The 20964-nt window shown below is 39.1% G+C and overlaps 1 protein-coding gene across 1 annotated transcript in view; it reads right to left on the reverse strand.

The window, feature by feature from the left end:
* The window catches only part of Ank2 (ankyrin 2), a 218699-nt gene that overhangs the window by 142873 nt on the left and 54862 nt on the right, over nt 1–20964 (reverse strand). Inside the window, exons 3-4 of the mRNA XM_059266206.1 lie at nt 20862–20960; nt 18599–18697 (exon numbers count right to left, since the gene is read on the reverse strand). Of these exons, the coding sequence (XP_059122189.1) occupies nt 18599–18697; nt 20862–20960 (198 nt within the window). The remainder of the gene's footprint in view (nt 1–18598; nt 18698–20861; nt 20961–20964) is intronic.

A 20964-nucleotide genomic window follows, 5' to 3' on the forward strand; every position in this document is an offset into this window, starting at 1 on the left:
CTTTTTCAATAATTGTTGTTATATAGATATGTGTGTGTACACACTGATGGGTATATATATATTTTTTTCTTAAATACATAGTGACAACTTGCTTAGTCTGTAATGTTCCTTGCACATATAGGTTTTCAGGGCTGATGATTTGGTAATGGATAACCAATCGGTGTGCTGTTTCCTGGGGAAGACTATTCTTCTCCTCATAGTATTCCTCAGTTGCCTGGACACAACCTTCGTAACTTCAGAAACCAGGAAAGTACAAAGGGGCCATCTCAGGGGAAGAGGAGTAATAGAGGGCAACATCAGGATCCAAGTGCTCTGAATGGGGACATGGAAAAAACCAGCGGGCTCTGATGAGGGGGAAGGGAGATAAATACAGGAAAAAAAGAGAAGGGTAAACAATATTACGGATGCCTAGAAAAGTCATAAAGATCACACTATTAGCTATCTATCTAAAAATACCTATAATATACATAGATTTGTATGTAAATATACATATAGTTTAATATTTATATTTCTATACAAATATGTATATGTATCTATAAATACACATATATACAGCAAAAGTTTCCCATCTGTCCTGACAATGCTTCCTCCAAGAACCAAGAAAGACCACCAATCAAAAGCCCAATACCAGACATGAAAAGCCCTCTTTTGAGTTTTGTTCGGGGTTGCCCAAGAGACTCCCCGAACATTACAGATTATTACTACTGCCCTTGGTTTCTCCACAGAGGTGGAAGGTAAGTCCCTATTGCTGAAGACACCATGCACTTCAGACACAGAGTCCTGAGGCCCCTGAGCTGGAACTGACCTCAAAGCCTCCTCTCTGAGAACTAGCTTTCATGCTACCAGAAGGAGCCACACAAGCTTCCAAAGGAGGAAGGCAATGATTGGTTCTGCCAGCTATAATGCCAATGAGCCACAGCAACAACCAGTGTGGCATGATAACCTTAAGGGTGCAGTGGAGGCATTCATACCTTGAAGTAACCAACTGCTTTCTAAATGGACTCAAGACCCTCTCAACAAGAGGGAAATCATGCCAAGTACCTGAAACCTAGTCAGCTACCCAGAACTAGCAAAGTCATGGGTCTTGGAGGAGAATCTGCAACTGCCACTTTACTAAAACAGCATAATGCCTAACTACATCCTAAATATTTATCTTTATGCCCACAGATAAATATAGCCCTTATGCCTCATCAAGGAAACTTCTCTTTGCAACAGAAAACCACAACCAATCAAAATGTAGCATTGTGGAGCCCAGTCCCAGATGATCTGCAACACAATTCCTACACCTGAGGCTCAGGGATCATTGGGGAAGAGGGGGTAGAAAGATTGTAAGAGCCAGAGGATCAGGGAGCTGGCTGAGAGATTGTATCTCCTACAAATGTCAGAAGCCACATTCATAAAGTCTCACCAATCAGACTGCCACCAGGCCTGAGCTGAACAAGGGCTACTCCAACAGAAATGCTAACATGGAAGGAGACAAGCTCATGAGGCCTCAACCCAACATGAAGTGTGAAAGTTTAAATAAAGTGGAGAACACAAAATTCAGTGACAAGTGTGTTTCCACTGTTATTTTTGCATATATATATATATATATATATATATATATATATATATATATATATATATAATACTAATTTTTATTTAAGTTGTCAATGATATGTTGAGCTTGGGCAGAGGTGGTTTAAGGGATAAAGGCAATTGCTGCCAAGCCTGAGTACCTGAGTTCTATCCTTGGAACCCACATGCTCTCAGGAAGAGACTCATGCCTGCAATTACATCTTCTCTGACCTCCAAGCAAGCACATGCTCACATTCTCACAGCCCCACCTCCCCCTACACACATACACACTGAGTGAATTTCTCTAAAGAAATGTTACATTCATCCATCTTGGAGTAAATCTCTGTCATGAAATCACATTCATCTTTATAATCACATGGATAAATTCCTTTATAATGTGTATAGAATAAGTAGTCTTAAGGATATAAACTAGAAGGATATCTTGCAGATGTTGAAATCTCAGGAATGATGAAAGGAATAATGAAAATGTTTGAACGTGAGAAATAAAAATGTAATGAAGTCACTAAATATTTGAATATTGAAACTGGTGGCCATTTATCACTTGGCACATTTTCTGGATTTCCAGATAAACAGTATAGATTATAAGATCCAGGTTTTTTGTTTTTGGTTTGGTTTGGGTTTTGGTTGTTTGGTTGTTTGTTTTGGTAGGCAGTATGCTCTGCCTGGTATTGTAGCAAGACCTTTAAAATGTGTTTTTTTAACAACATCATAAGTGACCCAGTAACCTATGCAAGAAGATATGTTATATTCAAAAAGCAAAATATTGACTGCTCTGCATATGCAATGAGAAATTTAAGTCAACAGCAACCACTGTAGGGTACTTTAATTTCCCCTACCAGAGCAAAAACCCATTAGCCTGAAGTCCTTACCTTGAATTAAGTCATTGTGCTAATTTAATCAGTTATCATTGTATTATTTTGAAGTTGATTAAATGGGCATCAAAAATTTAACTTCAAAGATTAAAATACTCAAAAGAAGCTATGGCCCTTTTGCTTCTTTCATCTGCTACACACACACACACACACACACACACACACACACACACACACACAGAGTTGCTTTTAATGAGTAACTACTAAACGTGTTTTCTGTTTCTACTGAGCTGCCTTTGAGAAAATAAAATGCTGGTTCCAGTCTGTAGAGGCACGCCCAGCATAAAGTCACTGTAGGATTCGTGGAGAACAGCCCACAGAAAGGCTCATTTTTTATTGTGTTGTAAACTGCAGACAGTAGCCTGGGCTTTGTCAGCAAATATAGATGGTAATAGTGCATCTTTTTTTCCCCTGAGACATATCCAGAAAATCAGAATCTTCAATCAAATAAAATTATTGCTTCTTTCCATGATGTCAATCATTTTGTCACTTAATGATTACTATCAACCTGAGAGAGTGCTTGCAAATCAAAAATTACAGTATGTGGTCTAACACATGCAGACACACAAATACACTGTGGATTCAAAAATATCCTTGAATTTCCCAAAATAAAAATTTCCATTTTATTTGCATAATATTGGCTGGATGCTTATTTTCTGAGAGTAACACAAAAGTTGGCAGAACCATAGAGATATTCTTATCCCATGCCTGATATTAAATAGCTTGGAAAGGCTAGGATTGTGGGGCAGTGGTAGAGGCATGTGCCTAGGGTGAGGTTCTAGATTCATCTCTGTACTGAGCAAAAAAACAGACAAACAAGAAATCATTTTTGAATATTACTAAGGTCCCATTTTAAGTCACGTTCATGTATTAGGATACCCAAGGATATAAATAATACAAATATGCTCAGTAATGTTTGAGAAACGTCATAGTTTAAGACGAGGAGCCTTAGTGGAAAGCTTTTCCCAGGGCCAGTACTAGGACTGTGCTGACTGACCAGCTCAATTAGGTGGCGCCATCAGAAGCACAGAGGTCAAGAAGAGCTACAGAGGATATAGTACTTCACAGCTGTTTAACCTGTTCTGCTTTTCAACTTGTCACAGACAGACCCTTCAAATGATGGATATTTTCACTAATAATAATCCAGATACTCTGGGGCTGGAAAGATGGCTCAGGGATTAGGAGCACTGGGTGCTCTTTCAGAAGACCCAGGGTTGGTACCCAGCACTCACATGACAGCCCACAGCCATCTGCCACAACAGTTGCAGGAGATCTGATGCCCTCTTTGGTCCTCCATGGGCACTGTACTCATACGGCACACAAACATACATGCAGGCAAAACACCCATTCACATAAAAAAAAAAAAAAACCTAAACAGAAAAAAAAACCTAAAATAATTTTTAAGTCCAAAAACTTATATAGAGAATACACAAATCCAGCTATGTACTCATACTTCATACCCTTTGGTTCATTTATTTATAATTTACAATTTGAAATATATTAATAAGGGAGTTAAAGCTCCTTAAAGTATTTTATATATACACATAATATATGCTCATGTACACACCACATACTACAAACACACACAAACGCACGCACGCACACCCCCCTAAAATAAGGCCATGAAGGTATATGTTAACAAATTTGGTTTTAAATTTTTTAAGCTGATAAGCTGAGCCAGAATCATGCAAATACAATAACTGAATAACTGGAATTGGTCAATTACAAAAAGACAAGAGTTGTGATTGATGGATAAGTTAACAAACTTCTGAGAAAAGAGAACTTGTTTTCCTTCTAGAATGTTGATTCCATGTGAAAGAACACACAGAAGCTGTGGTACTAAGTGCCCCAGGATACTCCCCAGAAGAGTCCCCTCAAGTATGCAGGTGAAGACAAGAATCCTGGCTGGCCAGGGAGGTAAGTTCCCTTCCAGGACAATAAGGTCAGATTAGCATGGGAGGTATCAAGGTTGACCCATGGTAATTATGATACCTGTAGAGTGTGCTGCAGCCTTCCAGAGACAGGCTGTCTCGTTCCAAGGAGGAGATACTTACAACAACTTGCTCCTTTAGAAAGTGCTTTATTTACTTAAAAAAAAAAATTGGATATACAGAATCCTCAATCACAATATAAAAGCTACAGCTTGGGCCTCAAAGTCTAAGGAATTATGTTCACCTCTAAAGTTCATCCATGAAAGGACATACTTATACCTAACTAACATCACATCTCTTCCTTGAAAGTCAGAATTTTAAGTCTAACAAATATCTATATTGATTGCCCTGCTACTAGCCAAAGAGGGTTCGGGGCGGGGGGAGGAGGGACTCCTAACAGATGCCCAAGAGAGGACATACAGAAAAATAATTGATAGTGGTTAACTCAGTAGTTGGAAGGACCAGATCTGTCCCCAAGAACACTGGAAGTCAACTCTAGCTGTGTCAAACCAACTTTAGGACTTCCTGCCAGGGGAACACAGGGAGTGTCACCCTTTCTCCTGGAGAAATTTTTAACTTTAAGATTCTTCAACTCCCATACATATTCTTGCATCTCATACATCTAAATATAACAGACTGAATTCAAGGTAAAATGGGCTTCCAAGAAAAGCATGGCCCATTCCTGAGAGAGAGAGGGATGGGAGGGATAACATGGGGAGAAAAGATGGGCCCCTGTCTGCTAGAATCTGGCTGCTGCTGCTTGCTCAGCCCACTCTTTTTCTAAAGAGTGTTCTCAAATTCTTCTTTTGGGAAGCACACACACAAACAAAAAAAAGCAAAAGAGAGGGAGAGAGAGCGAGAGAGAGAGAGAGAGAGGAAGAAAGAGAAAGAAAGAAAGAGAGAGAGAGAGAAAGGAAGGAAGGAAGAGAGAGAGAAAGAAAGAAAGAAAGAAAGAAAAAAAGAAAAAACCAATAATGCTCCTGAGGAAAACAAGAAGAAACTAGTGACTCCCCATAACACTGCCTGGATATACCAATTCCAAAATGCAGCCCCTCAAACACATACACACATGCACAACTAATCTATTTAGGTATATTTTCTAGAACATGGCCATTGAAAACAATAGTTGTCAAAGAATGAGATGATAATTATTATACTTCCAAATGATGATGCCTGCACAGGACCAGCTCACAAGGCATTGCCACCGCTGTATAGCAGGATTTTGATCATGGACTATGTGAATACGATGAACATTAGTTCTCCTAAGAGATGACTCTGTTTTGATGTAAGTACTTTTACCAATCTATAGTTGGAATTTGATCTGTCAATAAACAATGCTCCCCTGCCCTAATGGCATAAACCATGCATGTACACTCTTGGGGAAAAAAAATTCATTGTCTGAGACTGTGGTAGAATCCTGCAGCAGGGCCACAGATTCTGCCACAGAAGCAGAGTGAAACAATAAAAAAATGATTTTCAGAGATCTACACCATTTGAGTTGTTTTCTCAATAAACTGAAAGATTATGATATTAATAATGAAACAGTTATCAGAAAATGTTTGCTTGTCAAATGAGTTTAGCAACAGGGGTTAAGAATGGAAATGTATCTAGAAAATCTCCAGGGAGTAATCTGGGCTAAGAGGATATTCCCCCATAAGTAACCCTTGATTTACATGCAAAATGTACACTCATGTGGAGGAGACCAGGGGTGTCTTCACTCCCATTGCCGGACATAAGCAGTGTGGCTCCATACATACGAGGATTAAAACTCCTTGTGACCAGTTCATAAAACAAATACAGATGGCATGAAAATAGGAGGGGGCCAGAGGAGGCCATCAAGAGACTAAATGGAGCAGCAGGAGAAGAAAGAAACACAAGAGGGCAATGGGCTGAATATAAGCAAAGTGCAAGATGAAACTGTGTGTGAAGAAACCCACTCTTTTATGTGATGACTTTTGAAATCATGATAATATTTAACAAATAAAAACATAGGTTTTGAAAATAGAAATTTTTAAAATTTGTTATTAGATATAACAAAATTAAAAAATTAACATTTTTTTTGGATCTCCTAGTTTAACTACCAAGAGTTAATTAATAAAGGGGCTAGAGAGATGGTCTGGTGGGAAGAGAACTTGCTATGTATGAGAATGAAGACTAGGGTTCAAATCCTCAATAACCATGTAAAGAGCTGGTGTTGCTGTACATACACCTATGACCCCAGTACTGTAGGGGTGGGGACAGGAGGAGCATTAGAGCTACCTAGCTGACAGCTGGGTAAATAAGAGATCCTCTCTCAAGGGAATATAGTAGAGAATGATACAGGACACCTAATGCTCTCCTCCAACTTCCATATGTGCATAAGTTCGCATACCCACATGCATGGCATACATGCACATATACCACAACTCTCTCTCTCTCTCTCTCTCTCTCTCTCTCTCTCTCTCTCTCTCTCTCTCTCTCTCTCTCTCTCTCTTAACCAGATGGAGAACAAAACTAAACTAAAAGAAAAAGGTTAATAAAACAGAGATTATATGCTGTGCTTCAACGGTGCAACAGTTCTGGCCACCTGCTGCACACACTGTGTTCAAATTTTTCTCTGCCTGTTTGTACCAAGTGCTTGCCTGTTTGTACCAAGTGCTTCTCCTGAAGCTTTATGCCCCACATTTCCACACGGAAACTTCCATACTTCTAATTACTAAAAAATAAACTTCTACAGAGCTTTGTCCATCCTACCCCAGAGAAGAACAATCTTTCAACTCCAAAGGACAATTAGTAAAAAATTACACATGGCATTGTCCACAATCCCAAGGCACTGATTATCTCTTTTCAATATGGAGATAGATAATATGATATGCCTAATACTTAGAACTGCAGATGACATTTATTCTGTATTTACTGTGGGCCAGGACTTTGTATTGATCTCACATTTGTAGCAACTCTACATAAGAAGTATTATTACTTCCCATAGATTAGAGATGAGATACAGAGCCACCGAGAGGTTAAGCAACAGGCTCAACCTCACGTAATACAAGCAGGTGAAACGGCGGTTCTCAGCTGCTGGACCACAGGCACTTGTACAGAGTCTCTAGTGCCACCCTCGTGGAATTGGCCTTGCTAGGGTGTTTCTCTCCCCTCAGTGATGCCGTAGTTTTGCTATTCTCTGAAAAAGGCACCTGCCCACTCTGACGTTGCTGTCCTACACATGTTTCTTTCAGTTTCTGCCTGTTCCCCAAGATAAAACCATAATGGCTCATGCCTGCTAGCCTAATGCTCTCCCACTGAGCTGCACATTGTGGCTGATTACTTACTCAGGTGTCCTACTTTACTTGAACCAAGGCTGTATGCTTTAAAAGATTGCAATTTTTCATTATTTTCATAAAAGAGTTCTCTTACCATGCCTTATTATCTGGAGGAAAATAATCCAGTTTTTAGATTGACAGTAGTCTACTTTAAATGTTTAGAAAAGAGCTTCACTTGGGTGTACCCCTGTTTAAAATCCAAATTCCTGGTGCCCAAAACAATAAAAACTTCTTCCTGCTATGAAAGAGAAAGGAATTCTGCTTGGGTCCAACCAGTTGGATTATTCTGTTGATAGAACAAATTAAAAGCTTTGGGAATACTGTGGCGCACCCAGCCTCCTGCTCAGCCTTGAGTGAATATGGTTCCACAGTCTCTTGCTACTGATACCCAAATGTTTTTAATTAATTCTTTTTATCCAAAGCATACAAAAAACAATCAGTCTCCAAGGACAAGAGTTGTGGTATTTTTAACAGCCTGAAGCTAGGATGAGGATACCTCCTTGGTGAAAGCTGCAATCGCTGGAAACCATGAAGACATCCCTTACCAGGGGGCTGGTGTTCAAAACCAGGACATAAAGAAACAAATACTACTCAAGAACAGAGGGAACCTAGAACCTAAGAGACCTCAAGAGCCCTGTACCCTGGTTAAGAGTCATCAAGGTGTCTCATAGTACAGTTATCCAGGATTAGAAAAATACTAAACAATGCTCATGTTTTTGTCAATGTCAAGTAGATGGGCAATGTTACAAAATGGTTCCCGTTAGCCTTTCATTTCCTTTCTGCTTTTAAAAATAGGAAAGGAAGGAAGGAAGGCTTTGATTGGTTAAAATATTTTGTTTTTTGAGACCAGGTTTCTCTATGCAGGCCTGGCTGTCCTGGAACTTACTGTGTAGACCAGGATGGCCTCAAACTCACGGATCTACCTGCTTCTGCCACTCCCAAGTGCTGTGTTGAAAGGCGTGTGCCATCACTGCTTGACCTAAAATACTATTTTTGAAGGACAATTTGTAGCATGATTGTTTTATCTTTAGGGAAAATATGTTTATTATATGTCCATGTAAATATTACATCAAAGGCTGAGGGAGGAAAATGAAAACAGAATAAGACTCAGACAGCTTGGTTAGGAATATTGGGATGACCCAGGGATTTCCCCCTTAAAACAAGCAACTGGCTTTACCAGCTGGTATCTGTCCTAAGACTACTTCTCATCTTTATTAGATCCTAAGGATGAGCCTTTCCAGAACCACAGAACATAAAGCAACATTGGACCTCATCATGCCCAAATGTGATACCTGAATGGAGAAACTGTAAAGTAAGATACCTGACACCTTCCATCCCATAGAAGCCACACCTGCCTTAAAGATCCTACGCAACAGAATGAATAGTTAGATCTTCTGATAATGGAGAGTTAGAATGTTGTGGATCAAGAGCCAAATTGTAATGGGCTATCTTTTTTTTTTTTTTTTAATTTTTATTTTGCAATACAATTCAGTTCTACATATCAGCCACAGATTCCCTTGTTCTCCCCCCTCCCGCCCCCCTCACCTTCCCCCCAGCCCGCCCCCCATTCCAATCTCCTCCAGGGCAAAGCCTTCCCCACAGACTGAGATCAACCTGGTGGACTCAGTCCAGGTAGGTCCAGTCCCCTCCTCCCATGCTGAGCCAAGGGACCCTGCATAGGCCCCAGGTTTCAAACAGCCAACTCATGCAATGAGCACAGGACCCGGTCCCACTGCCTGGATGCCTCCCAAACAGATCAGGCCAATCAACTGTCTCACCCACTCAGAGGGCCTGATCCAGTTGGTGACCCCTCAGCCATTGGTTCATATTTCATGTGTTTCCGTTTGTTTGGCTATTTGTCTCTGCGCTTTATCCGACCTTGGTCTCAACAATTCTCTCTCATATAAACCCTCCTCATTCTCGCTAATTGGACTCCCAGAGGTCCACCTGGGGCCTAGTCATGGATCTCTGCCTCCAGGTCCATCAGTAGTTGGATGAGGTTTCTAGCACGACAATTAGGGTGTTTGGCCATCCCATCACCAGAGTAGGTCAGTTCGGATTGTCGCTCGACCATTGCCAGCAGTCTGTTGTGGGGGTATCTTTGTGGATTTCTGTGGGCCTCTTGAGATCTACATGAACAGCCTGGACAGGAGTGGGGGTAGTGAAGGGCGAGGGTCGAGGGAAAGAGAGCTTGGGTGAGTGGGAGATCCCAGCTGGATCAAAAACAGAGAGGGAGAACAAGGAATAGGAGACCATGGTAAATGAAGACCACATGAGAATAGGAAGAAACAAAGTGCTAGAGAGGCCCACAGTAATGGGCTATCTTTATTTCCCTACCAAGTGAAGTATTTAAAATTGATTCTTAGCAAACTATTAGCTCCCACCAACCAAGAACCTAGGGATGTCATCAAGTCTGTTTTCTTCAGAGATGCAGGCCCTGAGAACTATCTGTGCTCTATTAGATTATCAAATGGCCATGCACACACAGGCGGAACTGGATGAAACCAGCTCAGCATTGAACTTCACTAATAATAATCATAATCATAATAATAGCACTTGAACTGGGAGGAAAAAGCAGTGGTGGGCATAGGGAGGAACTAGGGGGTGGCAACAGGGGTGGATTGGATCAAGGCATTTTAAGTACAAATGAAGACTAAATAAAACATCTGTTTAAAATACAGATAACAGCGATAAAAATAAAAAAGAGAATGTCATAAGCTAACATCTGGAACCTATAGAAGGGTTTTCAGCTCTTTGCTGTGCGTAACTCATCAACCAGTGACCCTGCCTACGCACTTGGTAAGGCATTAATTTATGGCTCTCTTTTATTCTGTGATGATAAAAGTCCATGTAAGCATCTCTATGGTATAATGTATTACTATATGGGTTGGGGCAACCTAACTCTGTGGTCTCAGGCCACAGTCACTCATTTCACTTGCATCTGATCTATTCATCCCCTTGAGATGAGACCTGTGCTTTGCATAAAGGAAAGTGGAGTTATAGGAACGACCTGGAAGAAGATTGTGGGCATGTAAAGGAATCCTTTGAGTCCCAATTTGTCATCAATAATGACAGAGCAAGTCAATTAGGATTATTACTTATATTTCTATTATATTGCTATCGACTGTTAAGAGTGACTAAAATACACAAGTTAGTTACTATACATGAGAAATGGACACACATGTTCAGCTTCCAGTCTCATATACCCAAGGTATTACACAAAAATCTCCAAACTTTAAAGAGGTTTGAGGAAGAATATCTGTTCCCAAGAAACTGAACACCTTGGAGAAGACATAGACACATAGTCAAAAGAGTAACAAAGAGATAAGGAAATTTCAGCAGGCAAAGTCAATGCCCCATATTTAAAGGAAATCATGACTCAAGACATTTAAATATTTCAAAGAATAATTTCTATTGTAGTGACAGAATTGTAGCAATTTTAAAATCATGTTTCTGAATCTAGTAGATTTATAAGGTACAAAAGTAGACAGACAAATGTTCTGTATGGACAGATGGAAAGCTCAACAACATCCCTCGTACAGGACTGTGCACAGAATGTGAAAGTGCAGAGTGGAGTCTGGGAAAGTGTCTGCATTTCAGAAATAAGGCAGCCATTCCCAAAGCCAGTAACATTTCTCATTTCATTTTGTTTTGACTTTCAGCCCCATAAACCCCACCAAACAGTCATCACTGAGTGGACCTCATGCCACAGAATCACAGGGAAGAAAGAAGCGAGCCTACTCACACTGACAGCTGGCTCAGTTTCCACCATACTGATAAACCCACCAAGCACAGAAGTACAAATAAATAAACACTGGCTCACTGTTACTGGGCAGGTACTTACTTCCACTTAACACACAGATCAGCCATCACGGTGTTCCAGACTCCTTGTGAATTAAAGACACTGCCTGTCATGATTGACATTGTGTCTTCTGATAAATGTTGAAGATTCTCTGCTTGGCCAAACATCAGGCAAGCTTCTGACTTTTTCCTAGCCCCATCTGTAGTTGGATTTTTCTTTAGGCCACCAGCTCACTCCCAAATAATGACATGGAGATTTCTTATTAATTATAAAAACTTGGCCTATAAGTTAGGCTTAGTCCTAACTAGCTCTTATAACTTAAATTAACCTATTTATATTAATCTATGTTCTATCATGTGGCATTACCTCTCTTCCATCTTGCACGTCCTGTTTCCTCTCCATGTCTCCTGGCATCTCCTGCATGCCTAGATTTCTCTTCCTCTTCCTTTCTCTCCCCAGAAATCCCACCTATATTTCCTGCCTAGCTATTGACCATTGTAGGCAGAAGTTTCTGTTCCATCAACAACTCCCAAATACCAAGAACTCACTTCCCAAATTACCCCACAGGAGCTTATATTAATTATAAATGCTCAGCCATTAGCTCAGGATTATTATTGACTACCTCTTATACTTAAATTAATCTATAATTCTTATCTATGTTTAGCTACATGGCTTGGTACCTTTTCTCATTTCAACATTCTCATCATGCTTCCTCTGCATCTGGCTGGAGACTCCTGACTTCTCCCTTCCTCTTCCCAACATTCTTAGCTTGCTCATGCTGCCTATACTTCCTGCCTGGCTATTGGCCAATTAGCATTTTATCAAATCAATTCTAGTGACAAATCTTTACAATGGACAGGAGCATTATCCCACAGCAGGTTGTTCAGCTTTTTATTACACCAATCACAGCAATACACCTTCACACAGTGTATAGATATCCTACAACATTTCCCCCTTTTTTGTCTCAATAAAAAGAAAAGGTTTTAACTCTAACATAGTAAAGCTATATACAATAAGAACAATTATCAGGTAAGAATTACATTCCCAATGTTTAGTCTTTATGTATTTGGCAAATTCAGAGAAAGTACCATATTATCTAGCCTATCTTAGTGAGTCCAAAATTTAATAGCTAAACCATTTTCTATCATAACTTGTTTACCATCCTAAAAATCTCCTTCTAGACCTGAAAACATCTTCTTAGATAACAACTTAAGCTTTTTATGTTTCTCAAACTTATAAACTTCATATCTCTTATGTAAGTTGATTTTCATGAATTTGTTGACAAGGAAAATTGTATACTAAATAGTCTTTAATCCCCATCAGAGACCCAAGAAGGATATAATATTACTTAAATAAACTGGAAGTGCAGAGCAAACAACTTTCAAAGCTGTAGAAATGGCAGAAACAGCTGGCTGTGTGGACAGTCACCCAAGGTTCTTCTGCAATGTTGGGGTATCCATCTTCAACCTACAGGCCTAGAATATCTGATGGACATTTCTGTGAAGCAGGAATTTTGAAGGATTGTCCTATCTTGTCTTTGCAAAGTTTGGCAGTTGTTGTTTTGTATGTACGTCCTGCTTGTCCAGTTTGGACAGCATACTATCAGCAGTTGAGGCAAGGGCAGTTTCTTGCCCAAATGGCTAGCTTTGCCACACTGAAAGCAAACTCCATATGGAGGTTCTTCAATGCCTATCATCCTTTTCTGAAGTAAATGGGTGCTGCCAGGAGCAGATGAGTCTCACTGATGTGAAAAGCTTTATGTTATTAAAACATTTTAAATGTCATATTTTATAGGTCTTTGAAGTGTTTGAAGACCATCTATCTATCTAAAATATATTTCTGTATGGCCTTGAAAACATAGCTGAAATAACGATAAGCTTGATTGTTACAAATGACTAACTACTAACCTGCATTTCTTAATTATCCTAACTGGTTTATAATAATAGCTTTTAAGGACTAGAACTTTATATTACATTTTTAAATGAGCTGCATAGGTACAATATCTTAAATAAGAATAGAAACATATATTTAGTATGACAAAAGTAACCCTAAATTTGTATTAGTATATAAAAATCCATACCAATGTAAAATATTTGAGAGTAGTGGTTGCTCAAAAGTAGACTCAACAATCTACCCTTTTATCCCATCATTTTATATCCCCCTTTTTTCCTTGAGAAAGAGATCCCTGAATCTTTTCATGTTTAGCTCTTTTCCTGATCATGACTAACAACAACTTTTAACTAACCCCCCTAAATAATGATAAACATCCATAATCCTTGAGTGACCAAAAACCATCCACCCCAATTTTTGGGAATTAGGGCTTCATGTTCTCTAGATTGCTTCCTGTTGTCTGGGAGTGATGGCATCTTTGGGATACCCTGAGAAAACTGGGATAATGGTCAAGTCCTGGGAGAGCTGGCTGTATTATTTTTTTGTTTAGTCTCTGTATGATGGGAAAATATAGAGCTTATCTGAAGTCTTGGATAGTCTGTGAGGTTAGACCATCTCAGCTAGAAGCCTTGAAGTTGTTCTGCATCCAAAATTTTGAGAAAACTACAACAGAGGCATTCTGAGAAGCTGGATCACCTGGGCTACTTGTCTTTATTGGTACCTTGTCCTTTTTTCTGAAAACACATAAACTTTTAAAGGTAACATATATGTCAGTATTAACACAAGTATGGAATGTGCAGTGTATACAAGTCAGCTAAAGATGATTTTTTGTTTAATGTTTGAACAGGTAAAAGAGATCTGTCAACTTTATAAGTCTGTTTGGACTGTGTAACCAAACCTCTATCCATGCCATAAGAAAGAATGGCATGTAATAATAAGTCATGAAGATTCTGTAGCCAACAACATATATCATGTTTCATCCAATCTCAGAGCTGTTCCCATAGTAGAGGGATCAGCATATACATCACCTGTCCTGTAATCTTTCTTGGTTTCTTTTTTCATGTCTAGAGCCAAGATTTTTAGGATGTCTGCCCCAATCAAATTTGATCTTCATTAAATTTAAAGAGAACCATAACTTTTTGTTTCCTATGGAAACAAAGGCATAACCTCTCCCCCAATGTAACATATTTTCTGACTTCCATTTTGAAGTTAAGACATTTTTAAAATGTCTTTTAAGGTTGGTTTAATTTAGCAGTTTCCATAATCCAGTGTCTCTCTCATCATCTATTGTTTTTTGTACATTAGCATTTAAAAAATTCAAAGTCAACAAAGCACCATACATGATCCAGATGCCCTGTGTATTTCCCATCTTTATATGGCTTTTTTAAAAATATTATTTTACTCTCTCTTTAAAGACTTCACTATTTTTAAACTATTTACTTTTTTTCTATGACTGTCTATACCCATTTTCTTTTCTTTCTTCAGTATCTAAGCACACTTTTTGAACATATTGTACCTTTTTAGAGGTTTTCTGTGTCTGGATCTGGCTTTACAAAGTGCCTGCAGTGTTCTCTGACTGCATTAGACAAATCTTAAGCTGTCTTGTCAGCTGACATGTGGCTCAACTTAGCACACGACACTAGCTAGCACATGGTGTTGGCAGCTGGCTCCAGCCTGCAGGCAGTGGCTGGCAGCTACACCTCTGTATGCCATCTAGCACCAGCCCAACTGAGAGACTGCAGGTCTAGGAATCCACATCCAGCTCCTTGTCCAAAATTTTCCTTAGCTTTCTCAGACCCTATGTTTGGATATTCAAGCACCCACAGTAGGTGCCATATATAGTTGGATTTTTCTTTGGGCTGCCAGCTCATTCCCAAATAATGACATGGAGAATTGTTAGTTATGAAAACTCTTATAACTTAAATTAACTTATTTATATTAATCTATGTTCTATCATGTGGCGTTACCTCCCTTCCATCTTGCACCTCCTGTTTCCTCTCTGTGACTCCTGGCATCTCCTGTGCACCTAGGTATCTCCTCCTCTTTCTTTCTCTCCTTGGAAATCCCACCTATATCTCCTGCCTACCAATTGACCATTCAGCTTTTTATTACCCCAATCACAGCAATACACCTTCACTCAATGTACAAATATCCCACAACACCCACCTGTGAACTGCCTTATAAAATCCAGTTTTACCAAAAGACCTTGTAAACCATATCAATTTAAACTCCCATCTTTGATATCTCACCACCCTTAGTAAACAAGGAGGTTATTCACCCACCATATCTCCACATACGTGGAGGCCCTGACTTCCTTTGGGAAGAAGCATGCTACTCAGTTTAGCCAACCTGTCCTTTACTGATTACTTAGTAATGATCCATCTACCAACCACATACTCCTTCTTGTCTGTAAATTCTCACTTTCCAACTGATTAATTCAGAGTCTAGCCATTTCTCTCCTCCATTATAGAACTGCATTGCAGCGATCCCCAAAAGTTTGCTTTACCACCCATTGACATAATACACGTGGAGGTGTCACGTGAACCTCAGTTTACATGATCAATGCAGAAAACCCCACAAATGCATACTTCTCCATAACTTATGAACTCCAGGAACTTTACCAAATATTGATTACTTGGAGCTTTATTTTCCTTTCATATTTCAAAAGTAATTTTATTAATCTACTTCCAAATAATTCAGCTGTTTGTCCCCTGAATTTCAGACTGCTCTTCATTTCTGTATTTTGAATTAAGATATAGAAAAGAGTAGAATTTGACTATACAATTTAGGATTTGTGCTGTGAATCTGGCATTCCTACATCTTTTTCATGGTTCTCAAAAGGAAGTGATGATTCTTATTTCCCTGAGTATGCCCCCCCCCGGTTCATCTAACACCAAATGTTGGGTACATAAATCTATGCCAAGAATAAGTAAGATAAGACTGAAGAAAATAAAAAGTAAGGGAGAGTTCATATCAGCATCCATGGCCTTAAATCCATAACTTTTCATATTTGCTAAGACGCATCAGCAAGACAGTTAACTTGCCTGTATAAACATCTATTTTTAAATCAATCCTAAAATCTGGATCAACTGATAATGGTGGCTATCTAAATTCAGTGACCTCATCAGCCTCACTAAATGACTGGGGCATTTAGAAAAACAACTCTAAATTTGATTAAGTCTTCCCACTCATAAATTTTCTCACAATATAAGAAAAAAAAAGTTTGACACTGTTTGTCAGGATTCCCTGCCTTGTGAATCTTACATTGAGTTAAGAATATACTGTGCAAACAAGGATTATTTTAATCTCCTGATGACGACATCAACCTTCCTTTAAGAGCTGTTATAAGCTGATGTGATTAGGACCACAAGGAAAAGCTTCAGTGACTCTGAAAATTAGTGAATGGTGAGATGGTTTTAGCTTGTTATCCTTGAGCTGTCTCCTAAGCATATAAACCACCATGTAATAACTAACATCACAGCTTCTAACAAGCATTTACTTTGCAACATTGGCCACAGGTCAACATCTATCACATCACTGGGTCCAATGGATCATTTGGAGATACAACCCTGTTTGTGCTTTTCATAGACTGGAATCTCAGCACTGCAGGGTAGTGTCCTGCCACCCAAGAGAAACCCCCAGTGCCCATTCAAACAATTTGCTTTCAGCTCCATGCTTTCTATGTTCATTACTGACTGAGACATAGCCTGGGGTACTGACACACTGGGCTTCTTCCGTGCCCTCTGAAGCAAGTGTGCTTGGCTCCCAGACTGGCAGCACCCACATCATCTGAGAACTTTCTGCTCCAGCACACCTAGAATGTATTTTAGTAAGCTCTGCAGGTGACCGAAATTCAGGTGAACATTTAGAACTCCTGCTCTAGAGTAACAGGATGTTATTTTGCGATAAACAAAAACTTCTGTTTTGCAGAGCTAGGGAAAGAGCCCAGAGCCTGACTGTAGGGCAACTGTTCTGCCACTAAATTGACGCCCCTAGCTCACACCTAGAAGTTGTTATTGGAGTAGTACAGTTTTTTATCATCCTGTGTTTCCAAGCTGATGTATCTAATGGAACATATCAATGTTATTTACAATGGTACCAAGCTTTAAAAAAAAAAAATTAAAGGTTTACGCTAAAGTATGTTTTAATTCTCAGTAAACCTTTGATGCAGATTTAGCAGAAAGTTTGAGTTGCAAACAAAACTGAACATGATTAATTAAAACTTCATATCATTATACAGCCAAAAATTGATCTCTTATCTGTCATAAATAGATTTATTAATCTCTGTAATCAAAATGAAAGAAAACTAAGCTGGTCCCCTCATTTATTTTTACTATTTCCTGGTCTGGAATGTGTGTCATCTATGCGTCATATCTGTGTAGACATGATGAGGAATGAACAGCTCAGGGAGGAGAGCCTGCTACACAAGGCAAACTAGTGGGTATGTTCCAGAGAAGGGATAAAAATGAGCTGCCAATGTCTCCTGTAGTACAGCCTGTGTGATTAGCATGCTAAAAAGAAAGCCTGATGAAATAGAAAAATGATTGTTTTTTTTGTTTGATTGTTTTTTTTAATGTGTTATCAACCCCAGGACTTCCCACACGTGGAAGGAATGAACTTTATTAGAAAGATACATAGTTCAATTCCTGCACAGAGACATAATAGATATCAAGAGTAAAGCGAGGGACAAGATAATATGCATACACACTTTCTACCAAAAACAATACAGGAATCAGGTTTATTGTGTGATTTATATTGTTTCTTTTTTCTTAATTTCAATGGGATGATGAACTTCCTTTCTATGATTATATAGATCATAAAACTGTAGGGTTAGAATCTGCCAGTGTCCCTCAGTATTTTAATATAGCCACAGTTGGGTATGAGATAAGAAAAGTATATGGAGTCCTGTATGATAGCAGACGCCTCCATTTGGAATGCTGGGTTTTTGATAAAAGTTCAAATTTGTAGGAAAAGACACCTTCACAGAGCAGCACAGAACTTTCCTGAACTACATTTCACGGATGACAGCTCTTCTTTTTGACATAAGACAATGATGGACTAGCATTTGCCAAGTGTTTGGAAATAAGAGATTTAATTACATGAGGTCATGGAAAATTTTGGTTAAAATAAGTAAAAGAATTTGGAAAAAAAAAGCCATTAAATCAGTATCATAAAACCATACTCTCAACTTATTCCCAGCAGAGAAAACCCAAATGTAATCAATACCTGTGACTGCGCGTTGATATTGGCTCCTTCTTTAACTAGCACCTTGACAACTTCCGCTTGTCCGGCCAGTGACGCAATGTGAAGAGCAGTATTTCCCTTCTGTTGGGACAGAGCAGATTAGAAAACGTTACAGGTTTCCAAATTGTTGTAGAAACCAAAACGTACAAGCACTTTCAAGCTTATTCACATTTCAATTACAATCTGGTATTTTGTCAAGGTAAACCATTCACTTCTATCAAGACCACCTTGTAAAGGATTTTTTTAACATCTAAAACTTGGTAATCTCCTTCCGCATCTCACTTCACTGCCTTTTGTAATACTGCTAAGGACTGAATTTTAACAAAACCAGTTTGTGGATGTTGTGCATGTGACAGTTCCTGTAGAATTCAAGGGATTTTACAAAAAAAAAGCAGGGGAAGGGTACTATTAAAAAAATACAAATTTGAAAATGTTCCTTGAAGCATTGCTTTTTACCTGTGCAAGTAAGTATGGAGGCTGGAGAAACAGCTCAGTAGTTAAGAACATATGCTCACAGATACCACCACCCACATTAGGTGGCTTACAACCACCTGTAACTCCAGCTCCAGGACACTGGGTGTCCTGATCTAGCCTCCTCGGGCACCTGCACATGTGTGCAGATATGCACAAGATGCACACACACACACACACACACGCACACACACACACACACACACACAATTTATAAAATAAATCTTTCAAAAAAGCAACTGGGGACTCTGAGTGAGTGGAGAAACTTTTCTCAGAGTTATGTTTCTACCTATAAGGGCATACATTTTTGCTCAAAATACTTCAGAAATTAAAAAGTAAATTCCATATCAACGATAAAATTACTTATGATTTCTACCACTTGCTACATCAAAAATTAATATAAATCAACACTGATCAAAGAAGATAAAAAATGTGATTAAGAGGAATAATGAAAAGAGAAAAATTAAAACAAACAGAAAAATAGATTTTTGAACCATAAAGTTCAATTCTCTTTCTCTTTCTGCTACCAGATCACTGTAAAGCCATTATCCGCTCAGTATTTGTGCGACTCCAGCTCCTCTCTTAAAAGATTTTTTTCTTTCTCCAGAAAATTCTACAGCTCTAATCTAGGATTAAAAGTAAACCAGAGCTGGGTGTGATGGCTCACACTTTTAATCCCAGCACTCTGGCGGCAGAGGCAGGCAGAACTCTGTGAACTTGAGGCCAGTCTGGTCTACAAAATGAGTTCCAGGACAGCCAGAGCTACACAGAGAAACCTTGTCTCAAAAAATAAAACAACAACAACAAAAACGTAACAAAATCAGAACTGGGCATGGTAGAGCACACCTGAAATCTCTGTACTAATGAGGCAGATTCAGGGACACTCAGAGCCTCAGAGCACTTGGGATCCACAGTTGAGATCCTTGTTTTTAAAAGGCAGGAAATTGGTAATAGTGCAGCTTCCTGGCATGTGCAAGACCCTGGGCTTGATCCCAAGCACTCCACCAACCCCCCACCCCCCCAAAAAAAAAACAGAATACAAAAGAAAAGAAAAAGGAAGAGAAGGAGAAGGTAGTGGAGGTGAGGTGAGAGACTGCACTTTAGAAAGGAAAAATAAAAGTAGTAACAAATATTTAAGCAACCAAAGAGTGGTGGGTTTAATGAATATGTTATGCTAATATGGGCAATTCAAGGGCAGGAAATACTTTTATCTACATTAAAATCAGCATTCCAATAATTCTAGTAATTGAATCCATGACTCAAATGACCCAAAAGTTGTCTCACAGTAGAGCATAAGGGATCTGGCATATTCATATCAAACAGAATGAATACAAGAAAAAACATATCAATTTAACCAAAGCATGAAAATGATCTGTTCATTTCATTGAGAAGAGTCATATCAGTTGAGTTGTTTGTTTTTAATAACTTGACCTTAGGAAAACAGGTGCAAGTGTCTACAGAAGATCAGGGTGAGTTAGGCTTCTTTGTCAATCAAAGGAAGAAAGATAGTACATTAGGAACCAGATCTGGGCTTCCAGACTTCCTAAGTATCACATCCAAGTCCTGAAACAAAGTGATCCAAATGCTGCAGGGTAATGAAGAAGATTTCAATTCCATTTCTGAGTTGTCAATAATCTACAGCAAACTTGTGAATAACTGGAAAGGGCTTTAAACCTCTTCCTCTTCAAAAACTAAACAAATTACTATAAATTAAAAACAAACAAAAAACTCTTCCTCATTGTTAAGAAATAAACTCTATGGGCAGGAGCGGTACCTTAGTGGCAGAATCCACGGAGGACCCTCTTCCCAGCAGCTCCTGCACGAGGCCCACATGACCTTCCTTGGCTGCCAGATGGAGAGCATTGAGTCCATTCTGA

Source organism: Peromyscus eremicus, chromosome 6 (assembly GCF_949786415.1).
Source record: "Peromyscus eremicus chromosome 6, PerEre_H2_v1, whole genome shotgun sequence".
NCBI classification, from domain to species: domain Eukaryota; kingdom Metazoa; phylum Chordata; class Mammalia; order Rodentia; family Cricetidae; genus Peromyscus; species Peromyscus eremicus.